This window comes from Paramacrobiotus metropolitanus, unplaced genomic scaffold (assembly GCF_019649055.1).
Source record: "Paramacrobiotus metropolitanus isolate TYO unplaced genomic scaffold, Prichtersi_v1.0 Parri_scaffold0000067, whole genome shotgun sequence".
NCBI classification, from domain to species: domain Eukaryota; kingdom Metazoa; phylum Tardigrada; class Eutardigrada; order Parachela; family Macrobiotidae; genus Paramacrobiotus; species Paramacrobiotus metropolitanus.
The window spans coordinates 173,566-186,384 of NW_026570287.1; the positions used below are offsets into that span (position 1 = coordinate 173,566).

At 41.2% G+C, this 12,819-nt stretch overlaps 5 protein-coding genes and 1 pseudogene across 8 annotated transcripts; 3 read left to right on the forward strand and 3 right to left on the reverse strand.

Moving 5' to 3' along the window:
* Positions 1–149: 149 nt before the first annotated feature.
* Positions 150–1,151, reverse strand: LOC129594251 (40S ribosomal protein S15-like). Its single transcript, XM_055490872.1, has 5 exons — positions 1,000–1,151; positions 850–944; positions 678–783; positions 449–577; positions 150–341 (listed from the first exon to the last, which is right to left on the reverse strand). The coding sequence occupies exons 1-5, from the start codon at positions 1,111–1,113 to the stop codon at positions 228–230; spliced, it is 558 nt and encodes a 185-aa protein (XP_055346847.1). The 5' UTR covers positions 1,114–1,151; the 3' UTR covers positions 150–227.
* A 235-nt stretch (positions 1,152–1,386) lies between these two features.
* LOC129594297 (DNA primase small subunit-like) lies at positions 1,387–3,905 on the forward strand. Its single transcript, XM_055490934.1, has 6 exons — positions 1,387–1,937; positions 2,171–2,328; positions 2,450–2,586; positions 2,743–3,000; positions 3,068–3,215; positions 3,404–3,905. Exons 1-6 carry the CDS (start codon positions 1,531–1,533, stop codon positions 3,682–3,684), a joined length of 1,389 nt encoding a protein of 462 aa, XP_055346909.1. The 5' UTR covers positions 1,387–1,530; the 3' UTR covers positions 3,685–3,905.
* LOC129594299 (signal recognition particle 9 kDa protein-like) lies at positions 3,693–5,583 on the reverse strand. Its single transcript, XM_055490940.1, has 3 exons — positions 5,239–5,583; positions 4,641–4,709; positions 3,693–4,153 (listed from the first exon to the last, which is right to left on the reverse strand). The coding sequence occupies exons 1-3, from the start codon at positions 5,308–5,310 to the stop codon at positions 4,061–4,063; spliced, it is 234 nt and encodes a 77-aa protein (XP_055346915.1). The 5' UTR covers positions 5,311–5,583; the 3' UTR covers positions 3,693–4,060.
* Positions 5,584–5,671: 88 nt separating this feature from the next.
* LOC129594298 (derlin-2-like) lies at positions 5,672–8,609 on the forward strand. Of its 4 annotated transcripts, none has more exons than XM_055490938.1 (6): positions 5,672–6,083; positions 6,614–6,732; positions 6,804–7,037; positions 7,106–7,301; positions 7,914–8,004; positions 8,168–8,609. In XM_055490938.1, the coding sequence occupies exons 2-6, from the start codon at positions 6,640–6,642 to the stop codon at positions 8,289–8,291; spliced, it is 738 nt and encodes a 245-aa protein (XP_055346913.1). In that variant the 5' UTR covers positions 5,672–6,083; positions 6,614–6,639; the 3' UTR covers positions 8,292–8,609. The 4 variants fall into 4 exon arrangements, with proteins under 4 accessions (XP_055346913.1, XP_055346912.1, XP_055346914.1 ...); XM_055490937.1 differs by having other exon boundaries at positions 5,672–6,077; positions 6,609–6,732; XM_055490939.1 differs by lacking the exon at positions 5,672–6,083 and adding an exon at positions 6,090–6,205 and having other exon boundaries at positions 6,609–6,732.
* A 285-nt stretch (positions 8,610–8,894) lies between these two features.
* On the reverse strand, positions 8,895–9,342 carry LOC129594280 (uncharacterized; annotated as a pseudogene).
* Positions 9,343–9,778: 436 nt separating this feature from the next.
* LOC129594255 (nucleolin-like) lies at positions 9,779–12,749 on the forward strand. Its single transcript, XM_055490877.1, has 9 exons — positions 9,779–9,913; positions 9,945–10,564; positions 10,642–10,857; positions 10,934–11,057; positions 11,215–11,366; positions 11,429–11,567; positions 11,637–11,901; positions 11,963–12,323; positions 12,428–12,749. Exons 2-9 carry the CDS (start codon positions 10,012–10,014, stop codon positions 12,544–12,546), a joined length of 1,929 nt encoding a protein of 642 aa, XP_055346852.1. The 5' UTR covers positions 9,779–9,913; positions 9,945–10,011; the 3' UTR covers positions 12,547–12,749.
* Positions 12,750–12,819: the final 70 nt, after the last annotated feature.

The following is a 12,819-nucleotide window of genomic DNA, read 5'->3' on the forward strand; positions in this document are numbered from 1 at the left end:
GCGTTGTAAAATTGCAGGGGAAACTTTTGAGGTGGTAAAACAACACATCCACAGCAATTGTTATTTAGGTCTGTCGGGATCCTGCTGTTGATTCTGCGTAGTGCATAATTGCATACACGCAAACGGAAGTCGAATACCGTACTAGAATCTTCGCATTCCCATTTTAATTATGCTTCAATAACATCGAAAGCCGTTCGAGTTCACATTAAAAATGTATGACAACCAGATTACTTCAAAGGAATAAAGCGAGACGAATGCGTGGCTCCGATACCAGGTCGTCCGTGCTTAACTGGCTTGTACGTCATACTGAATTCACCCAGATAGTGGCCAATCATTTCGGGCTGTAAAAAACATTTTATTTAACACACCATACGAAAACGTTCTAAAAAAGGCAAACAAAACAAGGTACAATTAACGATCTGAAAATAAAATTCAGTAGTGTCCTTACCTTAATTTCAACTTGGTTGAACACTTTGCCATTGTGAATACCGATTATACAGCCAACCATTTCGGGAAGAATAATGGCATTCCTCAGATGGGTTTTCACCGCTTCAGGTTTCTCCAACGGTGCGCAGTTCTACCAAATCATATGTTATAAAATTCACAAATTTGTTACCACACAAAATTTTAATAAACAAACATAAATGTTCCTCGTATTAAAGCACTCAGTACTGTACCTTCTTAGCATTCCTGAGTTTCTTCATAAGGCCAGTTTTCTTATGTTTGGATCCGCGCTTGATTACTCGTCGGGCTCGACAAGGTAGCAACTGCGTAATCTGTTGTCTAAATCAATTCAGATCAATAATTTCACAGATCACAGAATGTAGCTGCAGTTGTTGCGATCCTTACAAATTCATGGTAAGAAGCTGTTCCAGATCCACGCCGCGGTAGGAGAACTTGCGGAACTGACGCTTCTTCTTAAGTTCTTCTGCTTCTTGGGCATCCTGCAACAACACACTTGGCAATAATATCCAACTTTCCACATGTTCCAGAACTTACCATTTTAGCTTCGTCTGAATATAACGAAAATAATGGAGATGGTAAACGTGCTCGGCTAAAAACCCTTAAAAAAGTAGTCAAGAACCGATCACTGAAAAACACACGATTCAACATAAGCAGGCTGGAGGGTCCTCCATCGCAGACTTCACCGGTCGCACTCGGAAACGAAATCGAAGTCATTGTGGGGGCACTCACATTAAATGAGCTACCACCTAATCTCACATGGGGCATTTGTGATGTATCGCACAGTGTGTGCGTAATGTGCACCGCGCAACGCGCACGTGCAACTGCCGTCCCCTACGTACTACGCCTTTGTGTTGGCCCCTGTTTGAAAATTCTCTTTGAAACTTTGGTTTTCTAGGTTGTTATTTTGGATAGATTATTTTTTTTAGGAAGCATGAATTTATGTCAAAATTTTAGGAAGCATAAATTTATGTCAAAATCAATAGTAGTCACATATTGAGCCCAAAATAGTAGTCTTTTATGATTTTATGAACTAGCTTTGTTTGGTAAAGCTGCGCAAAGGATACCATGGAAGTGGATAGCGATATAATGTCAGAAGGTGTCAGCAACAGCCCTCCAGAAAACTCCTGCAGCATTTCAAGTTCAAGCTCCGCAATTTCTCAGACTGAACGAAAGCTTGATCCTTCTGTTTACAATCCCAATGGCCTACCGGAATACCTCTCAGTTTATTACAAGCGGTTATTCCCGTACGGGTTATTTTATCGCTGGCTTAATTATGGACACACGAGTGTCGACGAGAAGGACGATCGCGAGTTCTTCGCTAAGCGCGAATTCTGTTTCACTTTGAAGGATGATGTGTATATTCGATACAATTCTTTCTACAATCAGAAAGAGATGGAAGCAGCGGTCATCAAGCATATGCCGTACAAAATCGACATTGGACCTGTATATTCATCGAGGGTGGAAAAAGAAAAGTATGTACTGTGGCTGTAGTAGTCCATGATTTTGCATTCCCTTTATTTTCTAATGCCAGCATTTTTTACAGTAAAAAAATTTACTATCAGGTGTTTTTCATAAATTATAAATTGTGCCTGAACTATGAGAAGAACTGGACAATGGGCATGGTCTGTTTTGCCTTCATTTGTTAATGCGTGTCAGTGAATTATGAGCTCGGCGACCCAAAACTGATTTCTTTTGGTTTGCACAGGCTGAATTCCGTTTCTGCGGTGCAGCGTGAGTTAATCTTTGATATCGATATGACGGATTACGACGAAGTGAGAGTTTGCTGTTCGGGAGCGGATATCTGTCCAAAATGTTGGCCGCTGATGGCGCTCGCGGTCAAAGTAATCCACCGTGCACTTACTGGTAAATTTTGATTTTTAAATGATTTACTGGTAATTTTTAAGCAGTTGTTATTTATAGTTGGAGTAATCTTCCATTATTGTGCAGGGTGGTTTGTTTTTGTTAAGGTTTTGTTTTTTTGCAGATGATTTTGGTTTCCAGCATATTCTGTGGGTGTATTCTGGGCGGCGTGGAGTGCACTGTTGGGTGTGCGATCACAAAGCACGCTTTCTGTCTGTGGCTGGCCGGCAAGCCATTATCGGGTACATCTCGCTTATCCAGGTAAAAATTGCTTGATCTTGTTATTCCGCGTTTTATGCAGTGACAGTATTGTTACAAATGTTCTTGTGTTTGAAATAAAAATTTTACTCTCTGTGTGGAGCGTTTCGGTAGTTCGGGATCAGTGTCCGGTTCGTTAAATTATGTTTCCTTTTACAGCATGGGAAAATTGGTAGAGCACGTTCAGCCTACATTAGCGACTTTGACCGAAATCATTTTGCCACACAGAAAGCCCTGAAATTTGTCCAGGAGTTTTTTGTTAAACATATTGTAAATGGACAAGGTGTCATGGAATCAGAGAAGGGCTTGGAGAAGATTTACAGTATGCTGGAGGACCCGGCGTTGGTTGCCAATGTGAAGAAAGCCATCGAGCACGTTTCTGGTAACAGGCAGCGCTGGGATAAAGTGTGCCACGAGGTACTTAACGTTTATCTTACGACAAAGTCGCCTTGTATGAATTTCACTTACAGTATTTTGCTGCTAGGTGGAGAAGTTTGCCGCAAATGCTTCGAAGTACAACAATGTAATCCTAGAGATGCAGGTGCAGTTTTGTTATCCTCGCCTGGATATCAACGTATCCAACAGTCTTAATCATCTACTGAAAAGTCCGTACTCTGTTCATCCCAAAACAGGTCACTGCTGTAATTTCTAGTAGAAACTAGAAATGCTACTTTATTAGTTTTTGTCGGCCTCTTCTGAAACCTACGTATTTTTCTTAAATGACTGATTTTTAAATTTGGTTGATAATTAAGAGATGAAATATAACATTTGCCTGGTTTTTTCCTGGAATATGATTGTTTATCTCGGTCGTTATCTGCAGGTCGCGTGTGTGTGGCATTCAATCCGGACACGGTTGACAACTTTGATCCTTTCCGAGCCCCAACAGTAAGTCAGCTGGTCGAGGAAATCAATCAGTTTAATGCGTCCCAGCGGACGACTGAAGAAGTTAGTGCCGGTGCGATCTCATCTCAGAATATTGCGGATTGGAAGAAGACTAGCCTGAAGGAAAGTTTGACTGTGTTTGAATACTTTGTTAAAAAAATGGAAATTGTTTGGAGAAAAGACAGACGTGCGCTTTCCGATCGGACAATGGAATTTTGATAGTGGTTTGTTTTTTCATCATCAGCAATCTTGTTTTTTTATTTTCCCGTTGTAAATAGGTCCACCGGGCTACGACACATTAAATGTTTGAAAACACTGAACGGGATGGATTACCCTTATAGGTATTACTCAGAATGCTTTTCCAGGTGATCAGCTTATGAAAATCTTAAGGAATGGTTTTGCTACTGTCAGTTATCAGAGCACTCGAGATAAGGAAGAACGCCGGCTAACGGAATTTACACACCAGATTCGAACAAATTGTATAGCAAAGAAGATTTTTCTGCGAAGCATCACATCGTTACGGCCCGAGTACAAAATTCGTTCAGGACTATAAAAATCTTCCATATGCTGCAATTATCGAAGCAGGAAGGATTGGTTATTCTTTCGATGCCATGTAGCGCATGATCAGAGAAGAGAATTTTTCTGCCCGCTTAACATCCCGAGATGTCGTGCCGTGGTATTTCAGACACTAAAAAGCAGTTCACCTGTTATTACTCCTAAAAAATTCGATTAACACATTAAATTAATATACATATAAGTTATAACTGCTAATCAGATTTGTAATTTCATCACAAAACGGTTTATAAACTTCTAGAAAACCAAGAACATTTCGTCAAGATTGCGACTGCACTCAAGTCAGTCAGCTGTACCAAGAACACAGGCAGCATTACCCCGTTGTATTTCTAAACTCAGTAAATTGCAACGCTGCAACAAAAACTGCAACACAAAGTTTTAACTTAATTTGGAATTACAATCATTTCGGGAAGGCACCAATGAGAACGTAAGCATTAATGTTTACAGCGTTATTTTAAACAGTTAATTCATATCAAGTAAGTAATACTACTTGCTTATTAAATGTTATTCATTGTAAGTACGAGCATAAAAACAGAACCAGAAGTATTTCTGCGTACTTAACAATCGATCCGAAGGAAGAAACACAATTATTTAAAACTTACAGTTTTATCGTCCGTCATCTTTAGAATCACTTCACCATCGCTCTCGCGGTACTTTATTGTGAATCGAACCTGCAAAAATTTTTATTAGCACCATGTTCGCTCTGTTTCGTGACAATTTAAGCAGCAAAACGAGATTGGCTGGGAAACAAAAACGCTTGTATTTGAAATTTCTCATGAACACTATGCTACTGTTGTTGCAGAAAATTGTTCTCTCTTCGCACAGAAGTATTTAACAGGCTTTTGGTGGATAATTGCTGTCGGAAAGTGAAGAGGAGAACGACAGTACAAAGCACTCAACTGAACAAAACTGCTAATTTCTTTTCGAGTTATCAATATATTATTATACTAATAATATGGTAAAAAATCTATAAATATCTATCTTCTGTATAACAGCCATATGTATATCATTATATAAAATACTGTATCAGCAGAACTGTGCAGACAGAAGCAGCATTGAATGTTTTGTTGGAGCACCGATCGAGTACGATTATTCGTGCTTCACAGCTTCAGTCCTTGACTTCTACTATATAAGTAGTACTGTAACTACTACTATTTAGTAATATCTACAAGACACTATTTTAAGTAATTTTCGACTCACTCTTCCTGGGTCAGCAAGGTATAACTCCTCTGCTCGCTTAGAAAAATCATCCCACGAAACGATATTGACCATTTTGTTACTTTGTAAATCCAAATCAATCGCTCCACGCGTCCCGACTTCCTAATTTGCAAACGCGAAGACTCAGCAAGAAATCTTTAATCACAAAATTCCAGTTCTCCGGCACAATCTTTTGTGGGTTACGTATAATAAATTACTATTACAGCATAAAATGCTAACAGAAAACCTGAACCCAAAAGTTTCAGAACCTAATAGATTTTGGATAAAACATAAAATCAGTTTATGTATGGTCGAGGAATGAAGGGATCGCAGTGCGAAATCAAGTGTTTGCGAATATTCTAGTCACAGCCATGACGTGGCAGTTACCAAGAAAAAGTCCAAAACATTATTATATTATTCTCTGCTGACAGCTGGAAAACTGGAATCCACTGGATCAAGGAAAATCGACTCAAATGGCGAGAATTTTTAATTGTTTCGGGTTTTCATACAATGCAGTAAGTTAATATCGGGAATAGGCAATATTTGTAAGCATCTTTATTGGATCCTCGGATTTGGCAGCTTTCATAGATCCTAACGATCTTCATTCTCAGTCAGTTGCTGCGTCTGCTGTGTGACGTCTGTTCATATCTGCTGTTGCGGCTATCACACGAAGATTCTCACACGCTGTCAAAAATTAAGACCCCGAAGGCTGGATCAGATCTGAAGTGGTTTTTTGGCGCTGTGGATTTTTTTGTGTCTGGCCAACATTCAGCTCAGTCTTGCGAAGGAGAAGACGTAATTGGATGCGGGATTGGGGATTCGTCTTCGTTTTATCATATCTGGTGAAGCTGTTATAACAGTAACCGTGTTTGGGTTCTTTTTGCAAGCAACCCGATTAGGTAGATTAGAGCCCGCGTTTGGCACTCCTGTTTTTCGTTATTATCTTGCCGGCGTCGAACACAGGAGTCACGTATGTTGATTGTTGACTTGTTAGGACAGCACAGATGGATGCTGTGTTAGTGAATAATACTGAATATGTGCATGTTCGAAATACGGAAATTAATTGTATGATGATTACTCACAGCGACAAATCTATCGCAAGTTCGCAACTGATAAATCCTTATCTAGCAAGTAAATTAGCAATAAGTACTTACCGTCATAATTGTAGTTTGAGTTTTTAATCCTTTTGCGTACTCGTATTGCACATCACTTGGTTTACTGTGCATTTATGATTTGTTATAACATTTATGTCACGTACTATAATTATTTGCATGATTACAATTGGTCAGGCTGACTGTTTGTAGTTTTTTTGTGCTCTCGGCTTGATAAAGGTGTAGGTTTAGCTGGAGTTATATTTTTTTGTGCGATTTTAGGATACAGGACAATTCTTAACATCGTATTGAAATGGCGCATTTGACCGTGCAAGACCAGTTTTGGCGTATCCCACCAGTTACCCGAACCTACACGACGGCGTGTGTTTTGACTACGATATTGGTGGTACGTATCTAACCTTGTATTTTCGTATGACTAGCAGGAATGCCATATTTTCTATTTGATTTATTTTCCAGCACCTGGAAATTCTTAGTCCCTTCCAGCTGTACTACAATCCGAGTCTGATCGTCTATCGCGGCCAGATATGGAGACTGTTTTCCACATTCCTCTTCTTCGGTTCGTTTGGCTTTAACTTCCTTTTCAACCTGATTTTCACTTACCGATACTGCCGCATGCTGGAAGAGAATCATTTTCATGGCAAAACCGCCGATTTCATTTTCATGTTTCTGTTCGGGGGACTTTTAATGGCGGTAGGTGGCATACATCTGCCGGCAATATTTATTGGCAGACTTATATACTTCATAGTGTTTCTTTGTAGATCACCGGAACTTTTGTCCAGATTCTGTTTCTGGGACAAGCCTTTACGATAATGTTGGTTTATGTATGGGCGCGGAGAAATCCTTTTGTGCGGATGAATTTCTTCGGATTGATGAACTTCCAGGCGCCTTATTTACCTTGGGTTTTGTTGGGATTTTCGTTACTGCTGGGAAATTCGATCGCCGTTGATGTTATGGGTGAGGCTATTCTTCCTAGCATAGAACTTAAGAGTATACAGATAGTTTATAATTTATCTGTTGGTGGCAGCTTTTGACAGTTAAATATTTCCACTTGTAATTGTAAATCGATCTTTTCAAATGTGATGGTCTGATACTGTACTGTTACGGTATTAAGTTGACTGTTAACTGTAGCAAATGCTTGGAAATCAAAACTTTTTGCTGCTTTAGTCGGTGGTGTTAGCATTTGTCGCATACTGGGAGGTTTAGATTTGAACATTTTTAAAAAAAATATTTGTATGTGCCACGTGTAAGCATTTGTTAACTTTTACGGTAATCGTACCAGAAGGTTTAGATTTGAACATTTTAAAAAAAATATTTGTATGTGCCACGTGTAAGCATTTGTTAACTTTTACGGTAATCGTACCAGATGCTACTGTAATTCGCTTTTGTATTGTGTTCCATATAAAATAACTGCCTGGAATTATGTCGAATAATGAGTTTTAAATATCAGATAGAACTTTAAATATCAGATAGAACTTTTTGTGTTTGTATACAAATGTACACTATCGTGATTCTACCATATTAAACGCAATGAGGCGGCTCATTACTGTCTGTACTTTTGTCTTGCAGGCATCGCGGTGGGTCATGTTTATTACTACCTGGAAGATGTTTTTCCTCGACAGCCAGGAGGATTCAAAATTTTACGAACACCCAGAATATTGTAAGTGTTTCAGTTTTCGAAGCGTAAAACAAAGAAAAAATAAGAAATGAGGACGAAAATACGGTTGTGGTATACTACAGTAGGTGTTACCGCTAGTTATGACCGCATTTTAAAAAAATAGCTGCTCATTGTATTTTGCTACATCGTATTTTTTGTTTTACAGAAAATGGATATTCGAGCGGCAACCAGTTGATCCTGTTGTGATACCACCCGAGGAACGACCTGGTGGTTTTGATTGGGGCGAAGATGTGCCGGCTAATAATGGACCAGACAACAACGCGCAATAAGCCTTGCAGCCGATAATATTCCTCGATGATATTTGTTAATTCTTTCTGTTGTTTTGTTCAAGTGGTTTTCGGACGTTAAATGTCATCGCGACAAAACAGCACTCGAAATAATTAATGCTGGTATTCCCTACTTGCGTCATTTGTCAGAGTGCTGACGAAATTGTGATGTTATGAACTGTTAGGACAATGATTTGTTAGATTATTGTCTGCCAAAGGCAAACTGTTACTGTCATTTTGTTTCGTGTATCTTGTCAATTAACGAAACAGAACAGTGTGTAAATTGCTGAAAAAAATCACTGCTAATAAATTTCAATTTCACTTCCGCAATTTCACTCTACGCCTGTACAACACATCTTTAACACATGTTCCACATTTTTTTATCAAAGCAAGGATACAAAATACCAACTACCGAATTAAATTTTCATTTTGCAAATTTTTCGGAATCCCAAAAAAGACCTTCAAAAGGTCTTCACTTCAATTTTCACCCATATAAACAGGATGAGATCAAATACTACCCAGAAAATTAAAAGGTATAACCAATTATTCCAACACAAGTGTCTATCAAAGACAGCTCCTTCCAAGATACAGCTCCGTCCATTCCATTTAAACTACTTTTCCAGTGGAACAAAGTTGAGAAGCTTCTCAATGAGATCAACATGGCCAAGCAGCATTCGGCGGCAACAATATCTCTTCAGACCCAGCGCGTCCAGAGCGTCGCCCTCCTGAAAAAGGTACAATACATTATCCGTAAGTAACGAACGAAGGTCGAAGTTCTTCATTATATCCCACAACATGGTACTAGATATTAACGAATCACGGGCATACTGTATACCCTGAAGAACCATGGTACTTTAACATCATGCTGCGCTAACCGCAAATGCGCTACTAGCACCAAAGTTAGTCAGATGTACAGTAAACTAGAAATTAGTACCATTATTCTCGCAATCTCATACAGCCACAGCATTCATAAATTCTTACCTGGTAGTCGTTTGCCAAGAGATTGATATACTGCTCCCATTTATTCCCGATGACTTTCCCGCAAGTGAAACATCGCACGGGTATGATCATTTTAATGCTGCGGTTCGCTGTCCGCGATCTCACCAGCCTGTAGTGTGATCACCGCGAGTGGTTTGCTACCCGCGAAAGGAACTCTCTGTAAACGGATTAAATACGAACAAAGTGCTTTGTCTAGCAGATTTCAACTTTTCAGCTGTAAAAATCGTAAAAAATTAGTTCCTATCGGGACTTAACACTTAACAGCAGAACTAAATTTAACTTGCCATCACAATGCGTAATAAAGTGTTTTGTGATGTTCTTTGCGACGCGCGTTTTGCTCAAACGGCTCACCATAACATACAAAGAAACCGAAAAACTGCCCACGTTGAAATAAGAGGTAGCCACAAACGAACGCAAAATGGCACGGTACACCAACAATTCCTGTACACCCCAGCAGATGGTTTCCTACCACCGGCTTTCCACAATGCCTTGCGCAAGCGGTCTCACTCAAGTGGTGCTGAAGAAGTCTCTGCCACTGCGGCATTTATTCGCCAAAAATTTACCCTGCCGCCGTCTGCATTTTAAATAAAGTGCAGTGAATCAGTTTGATTCATTTTGAATTTGCAGTGAATCAGTTTGATTCATTTTGAATTTCAGTTGCCTTAGGTCCCTGAAATATTCGTATATCGGTATTGATATCTATCTGTGATTCAAGTCGGATATCATGTCGGAAGGACGCATGCAGAGCCGCGGTGGTCGCGGTGGTTTCCGTGGAAATTTTCGTGGCGGACGCGGCGGTGGTGGCGGCGGCTTCCGGGGTCGCGGTGGAGGGGGTGATCGAGGAGGCTTCCGTGGGGGATTCCGCGGTGGCCGGGGAGGCTTTGGGGGTGGTGATCGTGGCCGATCCGGGGATCGCGGTGGCCGTGGTTTCGGTGGGGGATTCAGAGGAGGTCGCGGAGGCTTCAACAAGAGTCCGCGCGATCAGTCCGGTGATTCCGGCGAGAAGAAGCGCGTGCGCTTTGATTTGAACAATAACGAGAGCGGCAGTGAGGATGAGGAAATGGAAACCATGCCCGTTGAGAAGAAAACCCCTGTTCAGAAGGAGAAAGGTTCTCCGCAGCGCAACGCTGATTCCGGACAGAAAGCAGCCAAAGAGGCGAAAGCTCCGGTAGTTAAAGCTGTTGAAAACGGTGAAAAAGCTGCGACAGCCGACGGAGAAGGCAAAAAGAAAAAGAAGAACAAGAATAAAAACAAGAACAAGAATGCCGAAAATTCGGGTAAGTTGCACGCCAGTGTTTGAATTTTAAGTTGTTTTTGAATTTATATCTTGCATGAGAACTTTTCATTCGCTTAGGTGATACTAAACAGGCAGCAAAGCCTGTCGAAACCGCGAAGCCTGCTCAACAAGCGAAGAGTCCAGAAAAGAAAACCCCATCGCCTCAGAAAGAAAAAGAGCCCGTGAAGCAGCAGAAACCTGCCGCAAAACCGACACCTTCCGAGACATCGGCCGAGCCGAAACCAGGCTCAAAACGGCCCGCATCCGATGTGGATGACACTAAGGATCGCTTGAGTAAGTGCAGTGAAAGCACGAAACGTGAACACCTCGCCTTTTTGAGTTACGAAATTTTCATGGAATTATTTTTCAGCTTTCAAAGCCAATCGACAGTTGTTCTTGAAGAATCTGCCCCATGGAGTAACGGTCGATGATATTAAAGCTCTTGTGCCAGATTCATTGTCCGCCCGTGTTGTTGATAGGAAGGAAGGCTTATGGTAGGTTTTCGGAAAAAGTTCTCCTTGTTTGTCCTCTGCGTCACCAAAATTTCGTTCTTTGCGTCACAAAAATTTATCTTCATTTTTGATGGGGGAAGTTTTTGATGCGCTAATTTAGGTATTTACGATTTAGAATAATAATTTTAATGTGTTGCAGTTATGCGTTTGTTGAATTTCCCTCGGAAGGTCAGGCCGAGAAGTACCACGATATCCTGAAAAAGAAGAACACACTGAAAGGACAAACGTTTATCGTGGATTACTGCGGAATGAAGAGTGAATACCAAAAACGAGAACCCGGAATCCGTGAAAGTATGTGAAGATGATTAAGTACATGGTTATCACAGTTTATTCGAGTGCGTTGCTTCATCTAGAACCTCAAGAAGATCCCTTGAAGTTATACGTCGGCGGTCTGAAGGCTGACACCTCCATGGACGATATTCGCAAGGCGTTCCCCAAAGCCATCGACATTGCTAAGCCAACCCGTAATAAGCGAAAGAAGCAGACTGCGTCGTACGTATTCTTCTGTGGATCAATGCATGGCGCAGCTTTGATTTACTAATTTGGTTTGTCTTGTTGCAGTTATGCGTTTGTGAACTTCGCTAATGCCCAGGATGCCGATGCTGCCTTCAAGTCTAGCAAAACTTTGATGATTGATGGTAACCGCGTTACGGTATTGCACGCGTGGAAATCAGTCGCCAAGAAGGCCGAAAAGGCCGGCGAGAAGAAGGACAAATCCGCAGCATCGGAGCAACCGGCCGCTAAGAAGCAGAAGACGGAAACCGGTGCTAAAGCGAAGCCCGCTCCAGCCAAAGAGGATTCCGATGAGGAGGACGATGATGAAGAGGTCCGTTTTTTTTGCCACGCAGTAATTTGTTTGTTTTACTAAAATCGGTGATGATTTGCAGGATGATGAAGACGAAAGCGGTGAAGACGATGAAATCAGTGCAAAATTAAGAAAAGCTCTCCAAGGCGGAGAAGATGATGAGTCTGAAGATGACGATGAAGACGATGACGAGGATGAAGATGAAGTTCCCACAAAGAAAGCGAAAACCGCGGCCGTACCTGCCAGTGCGGCTGCTGCCAAACAATCTCAGAATAAGCAGACTGTCCCGGCGAAAGGTGGTGATGCCAAAGCCGATAAGGGCAAACCTGTACAGCCCGTGAAGCCTCTCGTCAAGGGTGACAAACTGAAGAATTCCAAACCTCAGAAGCTAACGACCAACATCGCCGATGATGACGACGATGAGGAGGAGGACGAAGATGATGGTGAGTGCTTAAAACGAATGATTTCATGAACGTAGTTGTTGCTGCGGTATTGATAAAAAGAATTTGATTAGAAATCGGTTTTTCTAAATGAGAAGTTCTTGCAGATATGGGCATGTTCATCGGCGAGGATGACGACGACGATGATGATGATGAGGAAGGGGACGATGACGATGAGGACGAGGAGGAAGGGGACGACGACGAAGAGGACGAGGATGATGAGTGAACATCAGCTCTTGTTATCGTTTTATTGTTGCTACGTTTTGTGGTGTCTGCTTTTTTTGTTGTTTTACCCCCTGGATTTGATTCGGTTAATTCCAGAGCAAGTAACAAATGCGGAAACTTTATGGCACTTGGTTGTAGTTATCAAGTAAATTTTAGAAGTTGAGTTTTGTCGATGCGTTCCTTAATAAATCGTATTGTTAGCAGGTTCTTGCATCGTTTTCGTTGGTAGTACTTTAACGAAAGGCTTAGTACGGCTGCACCGAAGAGGGCTCTC

Coding starts and splice junctions, on each gene's coding strand:
- LOC129594297 (XM_055490934.1), top strand. CDS start 1,531: ATGGAAGTGGATAGCGATATAATGTCAGAAGGTGTCAGCAACAGCCCT. Junction 2,329..2,449: donor AATCCACCGTGCACTTACTG/GTAAATTTTGAT, acceptor GTTTTTTTGCAG/ATGATTTTGGTTTCCAGCAT. Junction 2,587..2,742: donor GGTACATCTCGCTTATCCAG/GTAAAAATTGCT, acceptor TTCCTTTTACAG/CATGGGAAAATTGGTAGAGC.
- LOC129594251 (XM_055490872.1), bottom strand. CDS start 1,113: ATGTTGAATCGTGTGTTTTTCAGTGATCGGTTCTTGACTACTTTTTTA. Junction 784..849: donor CAGCTTCTTACCATGAATTT/GTAAGGATCGCA, acceptor GAATTGATTTAG/ACAACAGATTACGCAGTTGC. Junction 342..448: donor TCAACCAAGTTGAAATTAAG/GTAAGGACACTA, acceptor TGTTTTTTACAG/CCCGAAATGATTGGCCACTA.
- LOC129594298 (XM_055490938.1), top strand. CDS start 6,640: ATGGCGCATTTGACCGTGCAAGACCAGTTTTGGCGTATCCCACCAGTT. Junction 6,733..6,803: donor TTTTGACTACGATATTGGTG/GTACGTATCTAA, acceptor TTTATTTTCCAG/CACCTGGAAATTCTTAGTCC. Junction 7,038..7,105: donor TCGGGGGACTTTTAATGGCG/GTAGGTGGCATA, acceptor GTTTCTTTGTAG/ATCACCGGAACTTTTGTCCA.
- LOC129594255 (XM_055490877.1), top strand. CDS start 10,012: ATGTCGGAAGGACGCATGCAGAGCCGCGGTGGTCGCGGTGGTTTCCGT. Junction 11,568..11,636: donor CGAAAGAAGCAGACTGCGTC/GTACGTATTCTT, acceptor GTCTTGTTGCAG/TTATGCGTTTGTGAACTTCG. Junction 11,902..11,962: donor AGGAGGACGATGATGAAGAG/GTCCGTTTTTTT, acceptor GATGATTTGCAG/GATGATGAAGACGAAAGCGG.
- LOC129594299 (XM_055490940.1), bottom strand. CDS start 5,310: ATGGTCAATATCGTTTCGTGGGATGATTTTTCTAAGCGAGCAGAGGAG. Junction 4,710..5,238: donor ACCTTGCTGACCCAGGAAGA/GTGAGTCGAAAA, acceptor AAATTTTTGCAG/GTTCGATTCACAATAAAGTA. Junction 4,154..4,640: donor AGATGACGGACGATAAAACT/GTAAGTTTTAAA, acceptor ACTGCTTTTTAG/TGTCTGAAATACCACGGCAC.